Source organism: Rhinolophus sinicus, chromosome X (assembly GCF_036562045.2).
Source record: "Rhinolophus sinicus isolate RSC01 chromosome X, ASM3656204v1, whole genome shotgun sequence".
NCBI classification, from domain to species: domain Eukaryota; kingdom Metazoa; phylum Chordata; class Mammalia; order Chiroptera; family Rhinolophidae; genus Rhinolophus; species Rhinolophus sinicus.
The window spans coordinates 115957610-115980454 of record NC_133768.1 but is presented as its reverse complement, the minus strand read 5'-3'; the positions used below and the strand labels follow the sequence as shown (position 1 = coordinate 115980454).

The 22845-nt window shown below is 55.9% G+C and overlaps 1 protein-coding gene across 7 annotated transcripts; it reads right to left on the bottom strand.

Annotated features, from left to right (window-relative positions):
* Positions 1-729: 729 nt before the first annotated feature.
* MED12 (mediator complex subunit 12) lies at positions 730-21499 on the bottom strand. Of its 7 annotated transcripts, none has more exons than XM_019747986.2 (46): positions 21254-21499; positions 20630-20734; positions 20260-20451; positions 19946-20105; positions 18717-18898; positions 18416-18526; positions 18052-18306; positions 17532-17678; positions 17263-17362; positions 17001-17137; positions 16481-16612; positions 15999-16125; positions 15305-15534; positions 14873-14953; positions 14582-14752; positions 14235-14379; positions 14018-14068; positions 13592-13710; positions 13281-13424; positions 12712-12875; positions 12355-12486; positions 11785-12012; positions 11487-11631; positions 11231-11351; positions 10835-10936; positions 10615-10728; positions 10191-10366; positions 9825-10004; positions 8773-8844; positions 8222-8355; positions 7904-8065; positions 7541-7652; positions 7327-7416; positions 6849-6958; positions 6527-6662; positions 6127-6288; positions 4744-5118; positions 4400-4550; positions 4099-4304; positions 3886-3963; positions 3739-3793; positions 3576-3663; positions 1919-2105; positions 1431-1628; positions 1191-1272; positions 730-1005 (listed from the first exon to the last, which is right to left on the bottom strand). In XM_019747986.2, the coding sequence occupies exons 1-46, from the start codon at positions 21350-21352 to the stop codon at positions 962-964; spliced, it is 6492 nt and encodes a 2163-aa protein (XP_019603545.1). In that variant the 5' UTR covers positions 21353-21499; the 3' UTR covers positions 730-961. The 7 variants fall into 7 exon arrangements, with proteins under 7 accessions (XP_019603545.1, XP_019603544.1, XP_019603541.1 ...); XM_019747985.2 differs by having other exon boundaries at positions 8189-8355; positions 21254-21492; XM_019747982.2 differs by having other exon boundaries at positions 3576-3793.
* Between the last annotated feature and the right edge of the window lie 1346 nt (positions 21500-22845).

Here is a 22845-nt window from a genome sequence, read left to right as displayed (position 1 = left end):
CCCCAGCCTGAAGCAAGAGGGCTCAGAATGGCCCTGTGCAGTTCCCAGTGGCTCTGGAGCAACAGTTTTGCGTTCTCTCTACTGTAAAGTGGGAGTGAGCAACAGTTACCCTGGGTAACTGCCAAGGTGGGTCGTGTGAAAACAAGCAGTTCCAGCAGCAGAGTAGAGAGAAAAGGATGCTTCCTTTTACTTTCTCCTCTTCCTGGAACCGTACCAGCGTTTCACCACCTGTTTGATGGTGACACTTCCTAATGGAGGGCAGTTTTCATCCCAGAAACGTGACTCTCAGGGAAGGTCTCAGCCTAGGATACGGCTCTGTGCATGATGAGGGCCACACACCATGGCAAAAAGGGTAGGCAGTGTCACCCCATCCACCCTGAAGCTTGTTCCAAACCCCGCACGCCTGTGGGATGGGTGGGAGGAGGAGAATGAGGTTCATGGATTCTTCCTCTGGTGTGGCGGCCCCTCCCCCATTCCAATGGTCTATCTGCCATGGAGAGAAGCTGCCCAGAAGCTGTGTGATCTAGCTCGAGGTCAGCTGCCTCGAGAAGAGACTAAGGGCTCAAACTGTAATACGGTGCCCATTTGGACAAGGGAAGAGAGGACAGCAATCCAAATCGAACTGAGAAGTTTAGGGGGTGCAAGGGAAGTAGGGAGACGTGATCAGGATGAAGGCTCTCAGCTCCCACCGGCCCGCCCTTCCCACACATGCAGAAGTCACAGGCGCCCTTTGCAAAGAAGCTCTGTGTATTGGGTGCAACAGCTCCGGGGTCTCTATATAAATAATATACAAAACCCAACAGCTCCATGTCTGACATTAACAAAAATACGAAAGACTCATTCAAAATGGAGCCTGAAGAAAGAGCCCCAGCCAGTCCTGGTGCTACCCCGGGAAGGGGACTGGGGATTCGGAGGACTGGGTGGGGCCAAATCCAGTGCACAAGCCGCTTCTCCAGGTGGCTCAGTAGCGTCCAAATATGTTGGTGCTGGGCTGTGGCTGGGTATCTGTGAAAAACCAGAGAGGATCAGGGGTAGGAAGCCAAGCATGTGGAGAGCCATTCTGGTGCCAGGGGAAGGGATGGAGTGCAAGGCTTCCCCCCACAACCTGGGCCGGAAGCCATCTCCTCAGCCACTGACCCCCCCCCCCCATTCATTCTGTGGGGCTGTGCTGGGCAGGGAGGCAGGCTTACTGGAGAGCTGTTGTTGCAGCTGCCGGACCAAAGCTGCTGTCTGTTGCTGTTGCTGTGTCTGCTGAAGTCCCTGGCGCTGGAACTGTGGTGGAGATGGCAAGTGGGATACTGAACTGGAACCTTCCTTCTACTTGGAACCTTCCTCTTCCTGGTGCATCCTCATGTCCTGACCCCTTTTCTGCGTGCCGTGCCTTGCCTCCCCCTCCACCCCATGCACGCTGTCCCCGAGCCTGCAGGTACCTGGGGCTGGGACTGGGGCTGGGGCTGGGGCTGCGGCTGGGGCGGGGCCGCAGCCTGCTGCTGCTGCGGCTGCTGTTGCTGCTGCTGCTGCTGTTGTTGCTGCTGCTGGTGTTGTTGTTGTTGCTGCTGCTGCTGCTGTTGTTGTTGTTGTTGTTGCTGCTGCTGCTGTTGCTGCTGCTGCTGCTGCTGTTGCTGCTGCTGCGAGAAAACACCAGATACTTGGAAGGAGAGCAAAGCAGCTGAGTGCAGGGGTGGCCAGGTGGAGGCATGATGGCAGGGAAGCAGCAGTAGGGAGAAAAGCGCATACCCAGAAACCCAATATCCGGGACCCCAGACAAGCCCCAACTCTGTCCCAGCAAGACCCCCAGAAACCAGGTGGACTGGCTTCCTAGCCTCAGCACGTGCCAGTGCGTGCCAACCAAGGCCACAGTCAGTCTGGACGACAGCGTGGAGGAAGCGGGGCAGCTCCGGGGCTCCCCAGGCCTTACCCGCAGGAGCTGCTGCTGCTGCTGCTGCCGGATGTGGTACTGTTGTTGTGACTGCGGCTGCGGCTGCGGCTGCGGCTGCTGCTCAGGCACGATGGAGGCCGAGCGCACGGCAGCCTGCACGCCCTGGGCCCCCAGTGGGGTAAGGGCGCCCATTATGGGTGCTTGCTGCAGGCTCTGCTGCGAAAACCTGCAAAGACACAAGGCCCCGGGAGAGGCAGGCATGTCCAGGATTCTACCCGGAAGGATACTTCGGCACTTCATTTCACTCATGCCCTGTCACCAACCGCGAGTGCCCTTTGGGGTTCTGACAGCTTTCTAGTTGGGCGGATGAGGGGTGAACACAATACCCCATCTTGGCGTCTCCTAACCTTCACGGTTAGGAATTACTCAATTTGGTACAGTTATTTTTCTCTTATGAAAACACAAACCAGTCTCAGTACAAGACAGGCATTTTGGAAACACTCACTGAGGTTTCTGTTGGTGGTGGTGACCCTGATCACATTTCAGGGGCTTCAAGACAATGGATTCCTACTGCTCCTTCCGCCTTCCTTACCCCAGTGTGCACACCACCGGCCCCATCTCAAGTCCTCTCGCACCTTCCCTATGCATGCTCTCCACGCATTCCACACCAATCCCTCCACACGCCCAACTCCCCATGTCACTTTCCAGACCAGAAGAGCCCTTCCTCGGACTGTGTCACTTGTGAACTGAGCACCCACGGCCCTCTCCACCCTGCCCAGCACTGGCCTACCCCCACTACCTCCCTCAACAGGTCTTATGTCCATCCAAGCTCTTCTCCTACTGGTCCTCCCAGCCAGCCTGCTCCTTTGGGTCCCCACGTGTCTGTTCATGCTATGTCCTCTACCTGCAAACCCCTTCCTTCTCCTGCTGTCCAAATACCCAAACTGGAGTGATCCCTGCAGGGCCAGCACCAGTCTGACCTCCTTCACGACACTTTCTCTGCTGACTAGGCCCACCAGGACAGCAGCCACACCTACCTTTTCTGGATCCGCATCTGACTTCACAGCACACAAGTGCACACCTGGTTACTCCGCCCTCAGTGCGTTCTCTAAGTGTTCTCATGTGTAAGTCTCATCTCCCCCGCTAACCATTCTTTGTGCTGAGGGACTTGGGAGTTTTTGTAGTGTCTTTCCTCATGTCACCCCAGCATCACGCTGGCCACACTTTTAAGGAAAGGACTTTGTCTAAGGAAAGCTCCACCCCCCAGGGTCCTACACCCTAAGCTGGGGAGCCTCAAACCACAATCACAAGGTCTCAGCTAAGGTTTGCCTGCCGCTCAGCACAGCAGGAGGGTGTGTTCTTGAGCCCAGTCCGCTGGTGGGCTGCTCTAATGCCGACCTGATGACTCCTGATCGTGCAGTGCATCTAGGCACCCCAGATTTCCCCTTATCATGGTCATACGAATGACTCCCCCTCTCTAGGCCTCGAAGAAATGCTGGGGAAGTAGGTGTGAGACTACTGGTCACCAGGATGCCTTCTGGCTCTGGCCTTTTGTGGCAATAGGCGGCATGGCTAGCTAAGTGTTCTGGACATCTCCAGAAGGTCTGACTCGTCCCATCACCTCCCGACAGGCTTTCCCCAGTCACATGCTCCTTCGTATGTCAGTGTTTTCATGACCCCCCACTCCCGAGGGTACCTCTGAGTGGAGCTCAGCCCGTGTCCGTAGCTTGGGGCCTGCTGGTGCACATAGCCACTGGGCCGCTGCTGCAGGTGGCGAGTGGGATCTACAAGAGTAGGATTGGTAGGAGGGTGGGTGCTCTGGTAAGGCTGGCTGGAGTAGCTGGGGGGCACCATGGTACCTGCGGGGCCTGTGTGTTGCTGCAATCCCACATGAGAAACATAAGGAGTATAGCCCTGGACGGGAGGACGAGAGAGGGTGTCAGGGCCAAGGGCGCGTAGAGCAACTCACACCGAGCTCCCGAATCCTCACCATGTCGGGCCCTTACCTGGGAGGTCTGCAAACCATAGGTAGAGGTGGGAGTCATCTGGTGGACAGATGGCTGGCCCAACATCCCCTGATTCTGCTAAAGGGGGAAAGGAGACCAACTCAGACTGAGGCAACACTTTCCGCCGTCTTGTTCCCTGTGTCTCCCACTCTACACATCCTGTGAAGATCCCGAGTGTCCCCCAAATGCCCCTCTCCCGGAGGCCCCTCTCACTATCTTTGCCTGAAGTTGCTGGCGAAGGCGCTGTCCTTGGGGCACCGCAGGCTGCTGCTGTCGGTACACGGAGGCCTTGTACGGCGACGGTTCCAGTCCCATGACACCTGTCACGGCTGTGGGCAGCACCCCAGGGTACGGTGGCCGGGCCGGCAGCTTCTGCATCGGTAAGCGCACGGGGCGGTATGGGTCCACGCGAGGGCCACCTGGAAAGGGGAGCAGGCTGAGCTCTCCAGGCTCGTCGGGCCTCCAGGCGGCAGGGGCGTGCAGGTAAGTCCCTCCTTCCTGGCTGGGCACTCACCTGCAGGTAGTGGCTGATTCTGGGTGTACAGGCCTATGGAGCCCGGTCTGTAGCTAATGTGTGGGATGGAGCCAGGGTTCGCGTGGTGCAGGAGGTCCGGAGGTACCGTCACACCGTAAGGACCACTCCGCCCCGGGCCCATTCCATAGTCCTGTGTGAAGGCAGAGGGGGAACAGGCGGAGGCTGGGCCGAGGCGGGCTGGCAGGCCCAACAGGGCCTGGATGCTGAATGTGTATAATGCCAAGGGCAGCCTGCCCAACGCGCCCCCTGCCCCCAAGCCAGAACCTGGGCAGGACCATCGAGAGACAGAGGCTGTGGAAGCAGCAGCCTGCGGCGGCACAAACCTCCGTCTTGGCGGTGGGCTGGCTGCGTTTCTTGCCCTTGGTGGACTTCTTCTTGCGCTCCTCAGTGCTGGCTGGGGCGGCCCCAGCTTTGTCAGCTTTCGGGGGCTCTGGGGCCTTTTTTTCAGGCTCCAGCAGGGTGGGAGCAGGGGGCTCCTCATCTTCCGGTGGCAGTGGCAGCGGCTCCAGATAATAGGCCCGTGGCCGGGGCCTCAGGTGTGTGTGGTAAAGCAGCAGGCGCTGCTGCTCCTCACCCCGGGCCACTCGCCGGTCCACCCGTACTGTCCCAAACCAGCCCCAGGACAGAGGCGCCGATGGCTTCAAGCCCTCAAAAAGATCCCAGGGAGAGATCTTCTGTTTGGTGGAAACCTGCAAACCCTGCTCCGGGAGAAGAAGACAGACCTTGAGGACGTGGAGGAAGGGGAATGGCCCACTGGCAACCAAGGCAAGTCAAGGGAAGGTTCAGGGGACAGGGCGAGGGGAAGATAGATGAACACGGACACACACATGTGCACACAGCAGAGACAGAGCGATGGGCGGGGGAGCAGACAGACAGAAACGGGACTAAAGACACGCAGAGAAAGAGGCAAATAGATGGGTGGAGAGATACTGAGAGGTAGAGTGAGAGGCAGGCAGACGGAGACACAGACAGGCGGATAGACAGACACAGGAGGCCTAGGAAAATGAAAACAGTGTACCGTGCATGGGTTGACTGGATTGTAAATCCTGCACCCTCTTTTCCTCTCCCTCCACTGCACACAACACGGTTACTGAACAAATAATGCCACCGATAGACAGGGGAGGACACAACTGTGCAGAGCGGGGGGTGTGGGAGAGAAATGCAGGGGTGGAGATGAGGGCGGTCATGAAAGCGGGGGGGTGCAGGACAGGAGGCAGGCGGGGCAGAGGATAGAGGACGGCGGGGTGCTGAGAAATGGGCGGCATGTTAAAAGGTGGACAGGATTGCTGAGTGGCCGGTAGGGGTGAAGGGATGGACCAAGGAAAGAGGGTTAGACTCCCAAGATAGGGACGGGGGAAGAATGTAAGGAAAGTTAAGTGATGAGCTGAGCACCTCACAGGCAGTTGTCACTGCACAGCCCAATGGATGCCCTAGCCTGACGATCCTTTCTATTATGCCGCGTTTCCCCGAAAAGAAGACCTAACTAGAAAATAAGCCCTAGCATGATTTTTCAGGATGACATCCCCTGAACATAAGCCCTAACGTGTCTTTTGGAGCAAAAATTAATGTAAGACCCAGTCTTATTTTGGGGGAAACATGGTAGCTACAAGTTGGATGGAGGAAAGGCGCTTGTCCAAAGGGGGGACAGCTGTGGATGGGGGTCAGGGTGGGAAGCAGGGCCGGGGTGGAAAGACAATGGAACGTGCCTCCTTCTTGAAGATGGAATCAAAGCCAGCAATTTTGTTGCCCTTGGTGTCAATAAGGGAGCCCTGGGGCTCACAGGTGATGACATCCCGGGTCTGCTTGGGCAGCGGCAGCAGCTGGCGAACCTTTTCCAGACTGTCTGACTGGCGCTCCCCCAACTCCTTCTGCAGGCACAAGGACAAGGGGACAAGAGTTCAGGGCTACAGAACCAGAGGCACGGGAAGTCTGGGGATAGCACGGAACCTGGCTGTGCAAACAACGAAGGCAAAACAAAGCAAAAGGCAAGGCTGGGGGCTGTGGCCAGAGCAAAGGCCCTGAGGCAGGCCAGCCACTGGAAGGTCAGGGGACGTGGTGCAAAGCACAGTCCATCTCCCCAGCATCGCCACTGCCTCATCCGCTCACCCGCAGCTTCTTCACCAGGTTCATGTAGGCACGTTTGTTCTCCTCCATGCTGCCCTGGGAGATGCTGGACATGTCAGCGGCCAGGGTGCCATTGATGAGCACGCTCAGCATGTCCAGTACAGTAGTGAAGAGCTCGCTATGACAGGAAGCCAGGGAGAAAACCGGGTAAGGCAGAGGTGAGGACGCAGGCCTTGGGCTGGACACAAGCAGAGAGCACTGCTGAGGGCATCGGGACCGGGTCGGGAAGCCAGGGCCTCTGCAGACACCTGCTGGGGGCAGGGGGTTAGCATGGGCACCGAGGCGGAGGGAGGGGATGCTTTACTTGTTGGACTGCATGTCCACAGTGCCGCTGATGATAATCTCCAGGAGAAGCACCGCCCACTCCGTGGTCTGCTGTGTGCTGCGCTGCACCGTGTCAAACATGCCCCCCACCTGCCAGGCCAGCACAGCTCCGTCAGACGGCTCAGGGCGAAGCCCAGTGCTGAAGGGCGTGGCTGGGGTGCACTTGGGATGCCCGTGGTCAATGCGCCAGGTGTACCCGGGATTCACTACATAGTCTTGGGCCAGTGACTGAACAACTGACATCTCTGGGCCTCAGTCCCTTACTTATAAAATCATGGGAGTTGAATTCCATTCAACATTGCAAAACAGGGTTCTAGGTCTTCTCGGGCCCAGCCAGAATGTGGGAGGATGGGGGCAGAGACCCTGCCAGGGTACAGTCTCCTCAACCACTTTCGGGCCCCATGTCCTCTCAGAAAGCTGGAACCTCCATCCTCACCCGACCCCTTCCTCCTCCTCACCAGGTTGAGCCGCAGTTTGAGGGCCTCATGCATGAGCTGCTTAGGTTTGCAATCATCCAAGTACTGGTCATCTCGCCAATTATTCACAATCTAAGACAGAAACAAGTATCGCGCAGCTCAGGGACAGCCTCGTTTCCATTCCAAGGTGCCCCGTGGCTGCCCGGCTGCATCCTGTCTGCCCTCCTGCCCGGCTCCACAGCCCAGAGGCCTGTACCTGGTGCACCTGGCTGTAGAGGGATGTAAGGAGTCCCTCACGCTGCTCATCCTGCCCTTTCAGACACGTCAGCACCAGGGACAAAAAAGGCTGCTGGCTCAACAGGGACATGCTGGACACAGGAGGGACAGAAAAACACAACAACGGGACCATGGGTTGGAGACCAGGCAGCTTCCAACTCACTGCCCAAGCCCCAGGGTCTGCTCTGTAAGATCCAGCCCCTTGCTCAACTGTGCTCACTTTTACCCTCCGACTTTCCACCTTTCCATGGGTTTTATCCTCTCCCCGTGCCTCAAGCGTTCCAGGCTGGGCCCGCTTCCTCTCCTTTCCACTCCTCAATCCCACCCCCGACAGGGGCTTTACCTCTTCTGCTTCTGTCGATCACGTTCTTTGCGGGAAGAGGAGCCCAGGTGCTGGCCCTTCTCCAATTCTTCCCCAGCAGCCTTCAGCACGTGCCCCTGGACTGAGGTGGGCAGTTTAGCAATGAGAGGGGCCACCAGCCAGACACCAGAGCGCTCTAGAGAGCTGGGGGACAGATGGAGTCCACCAGGTTACAGAGCAGCCAGGCACGGTTAGGACAATCCATCCTCCCCGATCCTCACGGCCATGCCCGACACCCATCTCCAGGCGGCCAGCAGAGAAACTCACAAGGGCCTGGGTCCTAACACGTGTCTACCCAACCTGAGCACGGGCTTGGTCTTGCTGCTGCTGGCCATGTTGCTTGCAGTATTTCCAGAAGAGGACCCTGTCTCTGCTGACTGTTGGAAAACCTCAATTGTGGCTTTGGCAATGTTCTCTAAGAGGGAATTCATCTCCTGGGAAGGAGGAAAGGCACAGGGATGCTAAATGGGTAGCTGGCAGTGACGGAAAACAGATAGTAGGGGAGACGAGAGATGAGGGCATGGGAAGGCACCCATGGAGGTTGATGGGAGGGTCGGGACACCACTGTGTTAGGGGTCGTGCGCCCCAGCACCTCCGTATTTCTCCAATTCCCCACTGTCTTCTCCTTGACAAACCCCCTTGCGGTTGTGGCCATAGAAACAGCCTCCACCACCACTATCGCCGCCAACCTTCCTCACAGCTGAGAGCCCCAACACTCCCAACCCAGTTCCCTTATCATCGGCTCCACACATCTGCCCTCTTCCCATGCTCTCTTATCTCAAGAAGCCCAGGTAGGACCAAGGCTCTTCTATGGTGGCCCACCTCCGACACATGGAGCAGGCACCACTCACATTGTTGGGGGTCTGCTTGATCATGAGCTGCAGCTCCAAGGAAGACTGGCGCATGGTCCACTGGTCCAAGTTCTGTGACAGAGACCCCCATCCCCAAGCTAGTCATCATCGTGTCACCCTGAGGCCAGTTCCTGATCTCTCAGAGCCTCAAATCCCATACTGAAAGGTACCCCTCTGGATCCAGCTTTAGGAAAGACTATACCTAAATAATCCCAAATGGTTGACAAATGGATCCTATTTTAAAAGCAGTTCAGGAAAGACTTCACGTGTTCTCAGCCTACGGTTGCAGGGCCTCCCATTCCTCAGCGTGAGGAAGTGCCGTTTAACACCTGAGCTAAATCGTTGATGTTCAAGTTGAAGCCCGCACCTCCTACTTCACACCAGCTGCTGAAAGCCCTCTGCAGACCCCAAGGCCACTGGTAGCTAATCTCTCTTTGGCATTGTCTCCTCGGGGCTGAAGAGACCTCATTCCTTTAGCTTCTCCTTCAATGGCTTTCTTTGCTCACCCTTTACCCAACTGTCTGCAGCAGCGAGGTGGAGCAGAAAGGGCATGGCTCCATCTGGGTTCACACACGGACACGCAATTTCCTAGCAGCGTGACTGGGCAAGTTATCTAACGTCATAGCCTCAGTTTCCTCACTGGTCAAACAGGGATCCTCATAGCTACTTCTCAGGATCAGAAAGATTAAATGAGAGTGTGTACAGAGTACTGAGCACAGTACCCAGCACAAAGCAGACGCTCCATATGCAGGAGATGCTCAGTACCCATTACTGAGCCATGACCCAAATGCCAGAAATGAGGCCTCCCACTGATAAGCAACAGTTCTACCCCACCCAGACGGCTGTGCTGTCACCTGGCAGTTTATCCTGGAGTCCAGACGGCTTGGCCTTGACTTCCAAACCACTGCTGGAGCCGTTTCTCTCACCACCTCTTGCCCACATCCTTGTTCAGCGTCTTACTAACTCCCTCTCTGTTTCCCTCAAGGTTCCATGGTTTCACCCCAGGCTCAGGTCCCACAGCCCCCTCCATGGCCCCCGTCACCTTGGCCCACCTGGAGAATCCGCTTAATGCGCTGCCGCTGGGGGTTGTCGCCATCCTCACTGTCCAGCAGTCGATGTGGGTAGCAGATGAGCTGCATGAGGCGCTGGGCCTGGGCACTACTCAGCACGGGGTCTTGGAGGTCATTGCTGTCCTCACACAGCGATTTAAGGCAACGTTCTCCTACCCATTCCTGAGGAAGCCAGTCGTCAGGGCACTGGGGCAGCGAGCAGGGGCAGGGGCAGGTCAGGAACGAGGGCAATGGGCTAGGGCTTGCCGAGGGACGTGATGTATGGTAGGGAGGTGGCGTGCTCATGGCTGGAAACAGGACGATATTATAGAGAGGCATTCAGGAGGGGTGGGGGAAGGTGACACTGACCTGTTGGCAGATGCTGCGCAGCACGTACTTGGCATACACATCCAGACTGGCTGTCTCCACAGAGATGGTGCGGCCACCCTGCCTCCGACCGCCACTGCCACCTCCTCCCTCCTCCTCTGGAAGTTCTTCTGACCCTCCTGTCACAGTGAAGCCTGAGCCCTTGAGCTCCGCATCCCCTGTGGCCCACGGGCGGGAGATAGGGAGGGCAGAGTGAGATCTGAACACTGTGGGGAGACCCAGCCCAGACCCACAGGGCAGCAGCTCCCCAAATCCTGCCCTATGGGACAGAAATATACTTCCCTCCCCGCTCTCCTCCCCAAAGGTCAGGGAGACCACCTTCGGGAGAGAGAGACTGTCCTTTGTAGTTTCGCTGGCGCTCCACCCTAGACACACTTCTGGCCCCACTCCCTTCCTACCCCCATACCAAGTACAAACACAGCCTTGAGAACAGCAAACACGGCTCCATCCACGATGCGGTTCTGGGACGCAGCCAGCAGGTGGCGGTCACAGGAGGAGCGGATTCCTACCGTAGGCTTGTCTGGGGAGGGAGCTGAAGTCAGGGGAAGCAGTAGGGAACTGGGGTGGGGGGGGCAGGCCGGTAGCCACTCTTTCTACCGCTGGCTGGCTCCAAAGGGGTCACTTACTTCCATCCGACTGGCAAGGATTGAGTTGAGGTGTCTTGAAAAGGTGGAGGAGGATGCGGCAGGTAAGCCGGGCTCCTGGCTCAGAGTCCTGCTCGCTGCAAGCTGAAAAAAGGAAGACAGAGCAGATCAGACAGGATGAAGGATGAAGGCGGGCTGCATATGGGTTTGGGGGGGCGGATGCTAACAGGGGAGCCGAACTCAGGCAAAAGGAGCAAAGGCAAGATAATGCCAGAGGAGGGGTGGAACCGCCAACTGTTTGGCTGTATGAGGGCAGCTGCTTGTAGCGTCACAAGCTGATGGCAGGGAGCCCCACACTGAACACCGGGAGTGCGGCCATCGAATGTGCAGTGAAATTTGGGGTCTGGGAATGCTAGGGCTTCTGGGTTGCCAGGTCACCAGCATTAAGGAGTGAAGGGATGGCAGCACAGCGGATCAGATCCTCCAGGAGCAAACACTGCCGAGCGATAAGGATGGCAACAAAGGTAGCCAGCGAGTCGTGAAAAGACAGGTCACTGACCTGGAGGAAAAGCAGACAGACATGGTGACTGAGTGTGGACAGAGGGCACCTGCTCCAGTCCCCAGAAGTCTGCCCCTTCCCAGCCTGCCCTGGGAACTGGCCCATGCGTCCCAGCAGGAGCCCGTCCCGTCTCACATCCACATTGCACAGGAGGTCATTGAAGCCACAGGTGCCGTTGTTAGATGAGCAGCACAAGGCCTTAAGGACGCCCAGCCATTCTGCGCTCAGGGACTTGCAGTAGCCGGTCAGCTCCGCACACAGGATTGCGATGTCATTCACCCTGGGGAAAAAGTACAAGCGCCCTCAGGAAAACCCTTGTTCCGCAAAAGCACAGACTCGTTAATGACCAAGGCTGCAGTACCTCCCGGGCATTTCATCCCTCCCAATATGGGCCGGAGCGCGGTGCCCACTCCTCACTCAGTACGCCCCATACCTATCGGGATCATGGTGCCCCACACAGACGTGCATAAGGGCATTGCAGACAAAGCTGTAGCGGTTAGCAGGGTTCTCACTAAGACTCTTGCCTAGCCCCGTGTACGTGAATGTGTGAGCGGCAGGGTTTTCCAGAGTGTCAATCATGAACTCGGGCGCCCAGCGCATATTGGATTCTGAGGGCTCCACGTTGCAGTAGATGGTGTTCTTCACCTTGGAGCAGAAGTCACTGCAGGGTGGGGAAAGGAGACAGTAGTGTGGACGGGCTGGTGACATAGAGGGATACTCAGGAAGGGGGAGCAACGTGGGACCCTGGGACAAGGGAAATGGAGAAGGGACAAAGTAGACTGGGCAAGAAAGGAAGCCAGGGAGAAGAAGGTACAGGGGCCTCTGGAGGCAGGGAGGGGGAGTGTAGGCCCCCCAGGATGGGCTGGAGACAAGGCCGAGGAAGAAGGCCCGTTCTCAGGGACCAAGCCCCCGGCCCCAGACACGGCAGGCTGCCGAGTTGGGCGGCAATGGGAAAGAGACAGGACAAGGTTCCACTCTCTACCCAACCTCCCACCTCTCTTACCTGAACAGCTCCCCAAATTTGCTCTTTAAATGGCTACAGGAGGTGTACAGATCATAGAGATAAGCAAGGATACAGCGTTCCGCAGAGGACCCATCCGACCGGTTCATGCCATGCTTCACCACGCCACACAGCCTGTCAAGGAGGCAGGGTCAGGAGGGTCCAGAGGCAGAGTGCAGGGGCCGGGCAACAAAGATGCCTGGACACAGACCCAAGTCCCTCGGCTGGACCCGCCCCTCTCCTCCTCTCCCGAATGGTACACACTTCCCCACGCTGAGAGCCCTGTGTGCTCTTCGCAGGCCACTTCCGCCCGCATTCACCAGAGCCCTGTGTGTTTGCTGACTTCGAAGCTCCGCTTACCCCTCAAAGACCTGTGCCATCTGGTCCTGGTTGAGGATGAGGCAGGCATGATAGTGTCGCAGGACAGCCACGATACACAGGCACAGGCTGGTAGTGTAGCTGCCCACCAGGTCCGAGGATTTGAGAAGCAACTCAGCTTCGACGACACTCAATTCATTCAGGAGCTAGCAGAGCAGGGGTGAGAAATGAGAAGAGGCCCCATACGCGGTGTAGAAGCCCCTTCCTGCGAAGAAACTGCCACGACCGGGCCCAGCCCCAGCCTGCTGGTGCTGCCTCCGTTTGGAAGGGCCATGCTGCCATAGGCTACTGTCATTCATTCTATCAAGGACAGTAGCCGCATCAGCAACGCACACAGTCTCCAGGATCCGATTCTAGGACCTCCACAGTGGGAGGACAGTCTTGAGCTCTTGAGCTTCCCCAGGGGGCACGGGAGCCTCTGTTCCTGCCATCTTAGTTGATGTCTCCCCCACCCCCTCTGAAGAGTCTGCGCCTCTGGCTTCAGCCTCGGTCCTGTCCTTTGGACGCTATGCAGCAAAACTCCCCCACCCCGGGCAGCCCAAGTTCCCCACCTGAATGGCAAAGTCGATGAGGCCACTGATGCTGAGCGAATATTCCATGAGGTCAAAGATGAACTGCACATGCTGCACGAGAGGCAAGTGGTATGACATGCCAAGGGCAAAGCTCGTGATCTGCTCCAGAACATTCCGGGAGACCTGATAAGGGCAGTGGGAGTGAGATGGGAGTGCAGACAGGTGGGAAGAGCAGGAAAGGATGGTGGTGGAAGGGGATGAGACCAGGAGCCCTAGGGCAGGGAAAAGATGAGGAAAAGAAAACAGGACAGGAGGTCCGAGAGTGGGAAGGGGCGGGACGTGGGCCACACCTGAGCTGTGACCTGGTGTTGGTCATAGTGGGAAAGGTGCTGGAACTTAGCAAAGATATCTTCAGCAGTGGGGAAGGCTTCAGGCCGGTTGCGCCGCCGCTTCTGCCCATCCTCCCCACCTGAGGGGACAGTTGAAAGGGGCCAGTCAGGACAGGGAAGATAACTCGTTGACTGGGGGTGGGGAAGGGGTGTATGGAGAGAAGGCTATGGGTGGGTGGGGAAGGAAGGGGGACAGGAGGCACGGAGTGAAGGGAAAGGGAAGATGGGAAGGGAGGGCCGAGGAAGGGGTGGGCGAGGGATGAAGGGAAAGGGACAGTGAAGCGAAGGTTTCGAGGACCACAGGCGATGTGGACCTTGGAGGAATGCGTACAGGGAGGGAGGGAAGGGCGAGGGAGGGCGAGCAGCACGGGGCTTACTGTGAGGTACCTAAGAATGTCAGGTCTCCAGGATTCAGAGGCACAATAGGAGCAAGCTGGTCTGCAGAGGGGGGGAACGAGGGGGGAAGTTTCAAAAGGACTAGAGCTCTCAGGGGACCCCAAGAGACAGGCTATCGGGACATGACTGGGAGTGCCCTATGCTGGTGAAGGGAAGACTGACTAGGGCACTCTTTGGGGGAGATCTGCTTAAGGAGCCTCACACCCACCAGTTTCCGCTGTGCCCTTGCGGTTGAGAACCTTCAGGATATCCTTGGTGATTTTCTTGATGGCATGACGGGCATCATCTCGCTGCTTTCCCACCCCAAACAGTACGACCAAGCGCTGGTTGCACTCATGGCTGCACGACTCCTCCTGCACCCCAGCGGCACCGTCAGACTGGGCAGGACCTCTTTCCTCCTCTTCAAAGCATGCGCCATGCCCCTCAGCAGCCCAGTGCTCCGGCCCTGCCCCGCGCGCCGAACCCTCTAGAACAGCTCCGACCCTCCGCATGGTCCTTGACCAGAAACCTGGCCTCAAAACACAGGGTCGCCCGGTGGGGGGTGGGGGGGAGTACCTGGGGGATGGGAAAGTGTGTGGCATACTGCACATGGCGCGGCTGGTCGTAAAGGACCCCGAGAGTCCCTTCCAGCTTCTCCTTGGGCGGCGGCTTCATCTCCTTGTCGATGTCTACTTTCTCGGGGGATGGACTGCCCTTCCCCTCACAGGGCATAGTCGGGGAGAACAGCTAAGGAAGGCGAGAGGGCAGAACCTTCAGAGGAAGCAGACAGGATGAGGGTGCAGAGAAACTTCGCGGGTGGGGGGGGAGGCCCGGAGCCAGCTTCTTCCACACCAGGCTCCAACTTACTGAGAAGTCAGGCTTCTCCATGTCCTCGAAGAGTACACTGGAACTTGGGTCGATGTCCATAGACTCCGAGAGCCCTGGGTCCTGAGGGCACGGAACACAAGTGGACTTGCTTTAGCCCAGGCAGCTGCTCCCCACCCACCATCCAGAAATGCTGATGGGGAGATGGAGAGAGACCATGCTGGGAAAAGCACAGGACCTGGATCCGAGCCTTGACCCGTCATTTTACCACCACAGGCCTCAGTTTCTTTCAGCTTTAAAGTGGGGATAAGAGAACGTCACAGGGCGGTTGAGGATCAAATGGAAAGGAATGCCGTGCCAGTGCCTGGTAAACATGAAGCATTGAGCACACACTACCCTCATTAGGAGGGGACTGGCAGGAGGAGGATGGCAGCATGGTGGGAAACTATTGAGGGCCAGGAAAAGCTCACTCACCTCCAGCTTGCTACTGCTGCTGCCCTCGGCCTCCTTGCGTTCCTGGTCATCGGCAGGGTCGTCAAAGGGAGAGGGAGGCCGGGGACCAGGGGCTCCAAAGGCAAGGTCCCCTCGGGAGATGAGGGTGCAAGTGTACATGTTGTGGGAGAAAACATCATGTCGGATGAGCTCACAGAAGAGTAGGACCAAGTTAAAGAACTCCACCCGCTCGCTCTCACTCCGGGGGTCCGCTGGAAGGGGAGGGAACGAGAAAAGTTGAGTTAGGAAAGCACAAAAGACACGGGCAAGAAGGGAGAGGGACCCACTTAAGGCATGCTCCTCCTAGAGTACCCGAGGGGGGCAGGAAGAGGAGCCACCAACAACAAAGAAACCAAGCCAAAAACTGCTGGGGGACGAAGTGTGGCTGGTCCCCACCTCTTGCCCCCCACGCCATCTCATTAAACAATGCAGCATCTCTGCTCCTAAGTATATGTGACAGTACTTCGATGGCACGTTCTGGGTTTTAGTCTTCTCTTTATTTCTCTGTTCTGTTAAACTAGAAGATGACCGATGACTAGAATTATCAACAAAAGTCATTCTGCAGAGAGCCCAAGACGGAAATATATACCAGAAGGCCCTTAATTATGCTCTCTGATGACAGTGACGGGTAACTGAGTCTAGGCCGAGGTGAGCAGGGGGTGGCAGGGGTCCATACTCAGCATGGGAGCCTGTGTATCCAGAAACTGCAGGAGGACGTCCTGAAAAATGGGAGCACTGGGAGCAGAGAGGGAGCCAGAGGCGATGGAGCCTTTCTCATCGGCGGCTTCTGATTCTCCGCAACGCTGTGAGATGAGAGTACAAACTGCAGGATTGGTTTCTACCTGTTTCTTCGCTCCTTTCTCCGTGTGTAACGCAGGAACCACCACCCCAAGCTTTCCACTCGCATCCTCCCTTGGACCTCCACGTTCTTTACCGCTTCCCCACTGAAGTCTTCATCGCGACTCTAGCTCTGACATCAATCCACTCCTTTCTGTTATACATTTGCCTTTTGTCCTCAACTTCCCCTGTTGGCTCTCTACCACTTCTTGATTCTCACAACTTCAACTCTGGTCCCACCACCAGCTCCGTCCGGCTCCATGCCCAGCTGCCACTGCCCCACTGGCCAATCGCACTCTTCGCTTGCTCTCTGCCCCTAACCTCAGCCTCGATCTCTGCCTGTCTCTTCTCCAGCAGCTTGGCTACCACCATAGCACGGTGCCGACCAGAACGCTTGCAGCTGACAGCCCATTCACACAGCAGTGACACCACAGCATCATCATCTGACGAGATCTGGAGGCCCAAGAAGACAGGGGTGAACAAGGAAGGGCTGCAGACAAAGAACCGAGTTCCCATTTCTTAAAGACTGGGACCTGTCTTCAAACACCCAACCCCAGTAAGATGGTCTTGAGACAACCCCTGGTTTCCACGCCTGCCCCCCACACATATCATCACTCTCACATCATCTGACGAGATCTGGAGGCCCAAGAAGACAGGGGTGAGCAAGGAAGGGCTGCAGACAAAGAACCAAGTTCCCATTTCTTAAAGACTGGGACCTGTCTTCAAAAACCCAACCCCAGTAAGATGGTCTTGAGACAACCCCTGGTTTCCACACCTGCCCCCCACACATATCATCACTCTCATAGTGTTTGCCACTCCTTCAGATCCCCTCCTTGCTTACCTCATGCCCATCCTTGCTGGGCCCCAATCCAAAGATTCGGTTACAAAGGGAGTCAAGAGAGTTGCTGAAGTCAGAGCGCTCAAAGCTATGGCTGTCCAGCACTTCCAGAGTGTGGAGCACCCGTCCAATGGTGAAGCCTAAGGAGCAAAAGTGGCAAAGGGGCCTGAAGTAGAAGCCCACTGCATCCGATGGTGAGGCCTGTGTCCTCACCACCCATCCTTCCCGCAAATGTCCTTCTTATTACCCGTCCCCTGGAACCCACCTGCGGTAGCTTCCTGGCACTTATCAAAAGACCAGCGAACCTCGACTGCCTGTCCTCGGTCCTTGATCTGCTGCTCAATCTCCCGCAACTTTGCACGGACCTACGAGATGGGAAAGGAAGATTGTAAGGACGTCCGTATACCAAGGCAGGCCAAAGGCCAGGGGCCCAGGCTAAAAGAACACTGCCCGACTCCGAGTCACTATTCCTGACAATGTCTAATGGAGCCTCACCTGCCAATCTGGGGGTGGCATGCGATTAGTCTGACTTACCTGCTGAGTGAAGGCACTGTTGCCCTCTGGCATGGGCAGGTTGGAGGGGGCAATAGGCAGGTGGTCAAGTGGTGAGCCAGTCTTAATTCGGCTATCAGTCAGCGAATAGTGCCAAACCAGGGCACTAGGACAACACAGGAGGATGGTCTTCCAGACAGGAAACAGAAGTCAGACTCAGGTACCAGTGCAATCTCTCCAGAATTCCATCCACTATTATACCCCACCCTTAGAGTTCCCATCCAAACTTATGCTGTCTCTGGGGTGGCGTCATACTGTCTCGGCGCCCCTCCCAGCCCCCACTCTCCTAAAAGCCTTTGGGCCTACTATTTAGCCCTGAAAGAGAACTAAGGAACAGAAAAGGAACTAACACCCTGCAAATGAGAAGCAGTGATCAATTCCCAAGGAAGTACTCGGTGCCGACTTCCCCCTCCAATTATGAATCACCCCCATTCTCCAGGACAGGCATCCAACTCCCATCGGGACACCTGTCAATGTGCCGTTGGATCCACCCAGTGCCTACCTGAAGGATACAGCTGAGGCCAAACACCAGGGGCCGGTGCTGAGGGCACATAAGCAGGTCACTAAAGGGTGTGGGGGGTGCGCTGCTAGTTGGGGGCTGAGGAGCAGGGGTAGTGGGCAGTGTGCTTGTCGACTGAGCAGACATAACATGAGATGAGTGACTGCTCATGCCATCCAGTTGCAGGGCCAGTCTCCGGGTACAGAAGTAGGCAAGGCGGCGGGAGAGGTACGCAGACTGAACGAATTCCCCGGAGTACTGTGAAGAAAAGAAGCAAAGCCCCCAGTTCTACCCCAGGCACCCTGCTCTCACATCTTACCCAGCCTCGAACCTCTCCCCCAACCCTCCCCTAGGTCCTAGGCCTTACTCGAAGCAGCAGAGGCAGCAGCAGCTTAAGTAACTCATCCTCTCCAGGTCGGATTTTCTCAAAACACTCAAGCACCCAGGTCAGGAACTCGTGCCTGTCCAGCATCCCATCCTGTGGGTACCAGGGGTTGGGAAGAGGATTGGTTTGGCCCAGGGATGCTTAGTGATGAGGCAGATAGAGTCAATGACAGGACGAAGAGAAGTACAACAGGGGCAAAGTGGCAGGCTGACCCCGATCCCTACTGGCAGAGTGTGAGCTCAGGCTCAATCCAATGCCCCCCACGATAGGCCCTACTTCCTACCTGGAACATGAACATGGCCAGCTTCTCGTTGTAGTCCCACTGCCGGATTGCCAGCTCTACATCATGGGGCAAGGGCCCGATAGTAGAACCACAGCCCCCACTGCCCACAGGCCCTGGCCTGTAGTACTCAGCCATCTTTTGCAGTTGCTCCCACAAGTACTTGGTGACAATCTGAGTCCATTCTAAGGGAAAGATGGGGAAAGGGCTATTTTATACTGTCCCTCTGCTTAGAGCACCTTCTGTCGCCCATCCCACTCCCAATCACCATACAGTGGTTCCCCGTATCCATGGTTTTGCTTTCTGTGGTTTCGGTTACCCGTGGTCAACTGCGGTCCTAAAGTATTAAATTTCCACAACCATTGATATTGTCTGTTCCTGACATCCAGTCATCGACATTGTCATAGCTCTATGGTCCAGGATCACCCAAAGCAGACGATCCTCCCTCTCACGCATCACCAGAAGGTCAATTGTAGCCTAATGCTACATCACAATGCCTACATCATTCACCTCACTCCATTTCATCATGCAGGCATCGTATCATGTCACATCATCACAGGAAGGGTGAGTACAGTACAGTATTTTGAAAGAGCGATACCACATTCAGAAAACTTTTATTATAGTATGTTGTCGGAATTGTTCTATTTTATTATTGCTTACTATTGTCAATCTCTTACTGTGTCTAATTTACAAATTAAACTTTATCATAGGTACATATGTATAGAAAAAAAACATAGTACATATAGGGTTTGGTAGTATTCACGGTTTTAGGCATCCACTGAGGGTCTTGGAACACATCCTCCCGGGACAAGGGAGGACTGCTATACTTCTAAATCCTATCAATCCTCTTAGGCTTTAGTCAAATGCCACCTGCGTAAAACCTCCCCAGGTGTCCCCAAAACAAAGCAATATTTCTGTCCACTGAAGTCTCAAAGAAGCTTCTGCCTCCTCTTTTGACACTTACTACTTCTGATATTTCACGATGTGATTCGTACACATGCCGGGGCATTCCCTACTAGACTATAAGCATCCTAAGGGCATGGATTAGGGATCAGCCATCGTCACGGCCCAGTACACACATACGGTAGATGCTCAAGATACCGGTGCTTACTGAGAGAATGCAACACACAAGCAGAAGCAAGGAATATAGATGAGGAAGGAAAATGAATCCAAGGGTCTATCACTCCTCGAGGCGATCAGTGGAGGGACCCCTGGTATTAGGAGTTACTCACCCGTGAAGGGGTCAACGACATGTCTCTTCTTAACCTTGGTCTCAGACATTGCTGCATAGTAGGCACAGGTCATCTTAATGAGCCAGGCGGCACGCATCACAGGTACTGTGTATTTGGCTAAGTACCCAAACACTTCTTCCTTCTTACTGAAAATGGGGACCTGGATATGGGCATCGCAAATTGTGAGACCTCTTTCATCCCCATGAGCTGGCACTCATGCAGCTTAATCTGAGAACAGGAGGGTACTTGGTACCCACGCTCCCCCTCCCCATACATACACACACTTGGCCTGAAAACAGGAAACAGTATCTCACCTTCTTGGCTAGTTGTGTGAGTGGCTTGGTGCCAGCCAGGTCAGTGAACCAGGTGTTAATGGCACTCTGGGATCGTGCAGTCACCAGCCAGAAGTTGTCCTTCTGGTTCACTTGGGGCTTCCTTCGACCAGTGTCAGGGAGGGTGTTACAACGTAACTTCTCTGCAATAATGCTGCTGAAGTTGGAACTGATCTGAGGGAAGAAAGAGTAGAGAGGTGGCCATGCCTCTGACGGGCCAACGCCAATGTGGTGGCAGTAGGTTATGAAGGAGAATCACTTAGGTCGGCCCATAAAGTCTTCGCAACCCAGGGCCTTCGCTCCTTCTCAGATTCTTCCAGCCTTTTCCTTCAGCCTGGCATGGTTTTCTCACCTTGGCAGGATTGAAGTTGACGTTCTTGGCACTGCCATGTTCATCCCCAGAGACAGCAGGCTGGTTATTGAAACCTTGTTTTACATTCAAGGCCGTCAGTTCATCCTAAGGCAGGAAAACGACATTTTAGCGTTGTTTTTTTTTCTTTTTTTCTTTGGGGGGATGGTGGTGGGAGAGGAGGGCAGGGGACGAAGGGGGAAGGAGGCAGGAGGGCAGTGAGTAGCATAGGTTATTTAGAGCTAGGCCCCCCCCATGTCCATTTGGACCCCACCCTCACCCCCCCACCCCCCAGTCACTCGGATTCCCCATCAGCCAGGGCTCGCTCCTCTCCTCACTCTTCCTTCGCAGGCTGGCAGCAGCCTCGGCTCACCAAGCTGCCTCAGACAACTTTCTGAGGGGAGTGTGTGTAGGGGGCGCCTCCAGCGGGCCCCTCCGTCGTCCCTTATTCACGCCCAGGAACCGCCCCCCTGCCCTCCAGGTCCCACTCCCTAGCACCCACTTTACTCTTCCCCCTTTCAGGACTTTCGCTCTCACCAGACCGCCCCGCCCCCCCACCCCTCGGCGCTTCCTCTGGTACTGACTACTGGCCCCCGGCCCCGCCACAGCCCCGGTCTGTGAACGCACCTCCTTCTGTTTGGGATCTTGAGGGTACACATCGGGAGGCCCCAGCCGCGGCCGCTTCAGGGGCCGGTGTTCGTAGCTCAAGATCCCGAAGGCCGCCATCTTGCCCAGCCCGTAGCGCCGGAGGCACCAGCCCGGCCGGCTGGGGGGAGGGGGAGAGGGAGCCGCAAGGGGGGGCGGCGGGGGCGAGGACGGCGGCCGAGAGACAACAGGGGGCACGTTAGAAAGTCCCGATCACTGCCGGAAACTACCGAGGGGGACCGAGGGACGCCGGGAACCGTCGGGCAGGACCAACCGCGGCGGGGCGGGGTCAGGCCGGCGTGGGGCGGGGCTCCGCGTCCGGGAGCGTTTCTCCCTGGAAGCCGGGGATCGATTTCACGGGGCCAGCAGCTCTGCGACGTCGCCCAGCCGCGCGCTGGGCGGGGATGCGAACCTGCCAGGCGGGAGGCAGCCTCACTGCCGGGCGCTGACTGGCTCTGGCTTCCCGGCGCCGGGATCGGTCCTTGGCCTGGAATCGATGCTCCGTAGAATTGCATTGGTTAGGAACTCTGCCCCTTACAAACCGCTCTTCGTCTCCTCGTTTCTTCATCGAAAACGTGGGTGTACCGATACTACCTTCAAATAAACGTTGTGAAGATTCGAACCTATGTAGGCATAAGAAAGCACCGTGGAAACCCCCGAAAGGCCAGATCTAATCCTTCAGTGTCTTTATGGCCTAGCACTGAGATTTGGAACCCTTTTTGATTCAGAATCCCTTTGAGATATTGATGGAAGCTGTGGCCCTTTTCCCAGAAAAATGCACCTAGAGACGTACAAAATGTTAGATACTTTCCAGGGAGACCCTTAGACTCCTGAAGCTCATTGATGCATCCCCTCAGTGTCCAAGAATTCCAGGCTAAGAACCCTTGCTCTAGCGAAAGACACACCTACTAAGTGTCAGATGCTTTTCCGACATTCTCTCCTTTAATCCCCACACAGCCCCAAGAGTTACGGATTATTGATTATTGTTTTCATTTGCGGGATGAGTAGGCTGATTTTCAGAGTCGAAGTTCACTCACCGGTGTTATACAGCCACTGAGTAAGAGAGCTGAGACTAGGATTTTTTCTTGACTCTTGAGTCAATATACTTTGGATGATGGTATTGCCTTTTAGAGAGAAGACACAGTGCTATAATAAAAGTAACAAATAACCATAAATAAAAATAATAAAACTAGCAAATAATGAATAAAAATAACAATAGCAAAATACTATTGAATCACATTGGGGAGACAAATTAATTCTGATTTAGGACAGTAAACATTCTGCTTGGAGGCATTAGCATTTGAGCTAACCCTGAGGAATTTTAAGCCGCAGAAAATTAGCGGGTGGGGGGTGGGGGGGTGGTAGTGATGAACATAAGCACGGTGCCTGGCACATATTAAAGGCTCAACAAATGTTTCCTGAATAAACAACTTTTGTCAATAGTCTCTCCAAACAGCTCTGTGTTTTGGGGAAGATAAACCTGGCAACAGGATGGAGAATGGATGAGAGAGCAGGGGGCCTTTAGAAAGGGAGGCCAGTTAGTGGGTTCTAGTAAGAATCTGGACTAGCGGGAA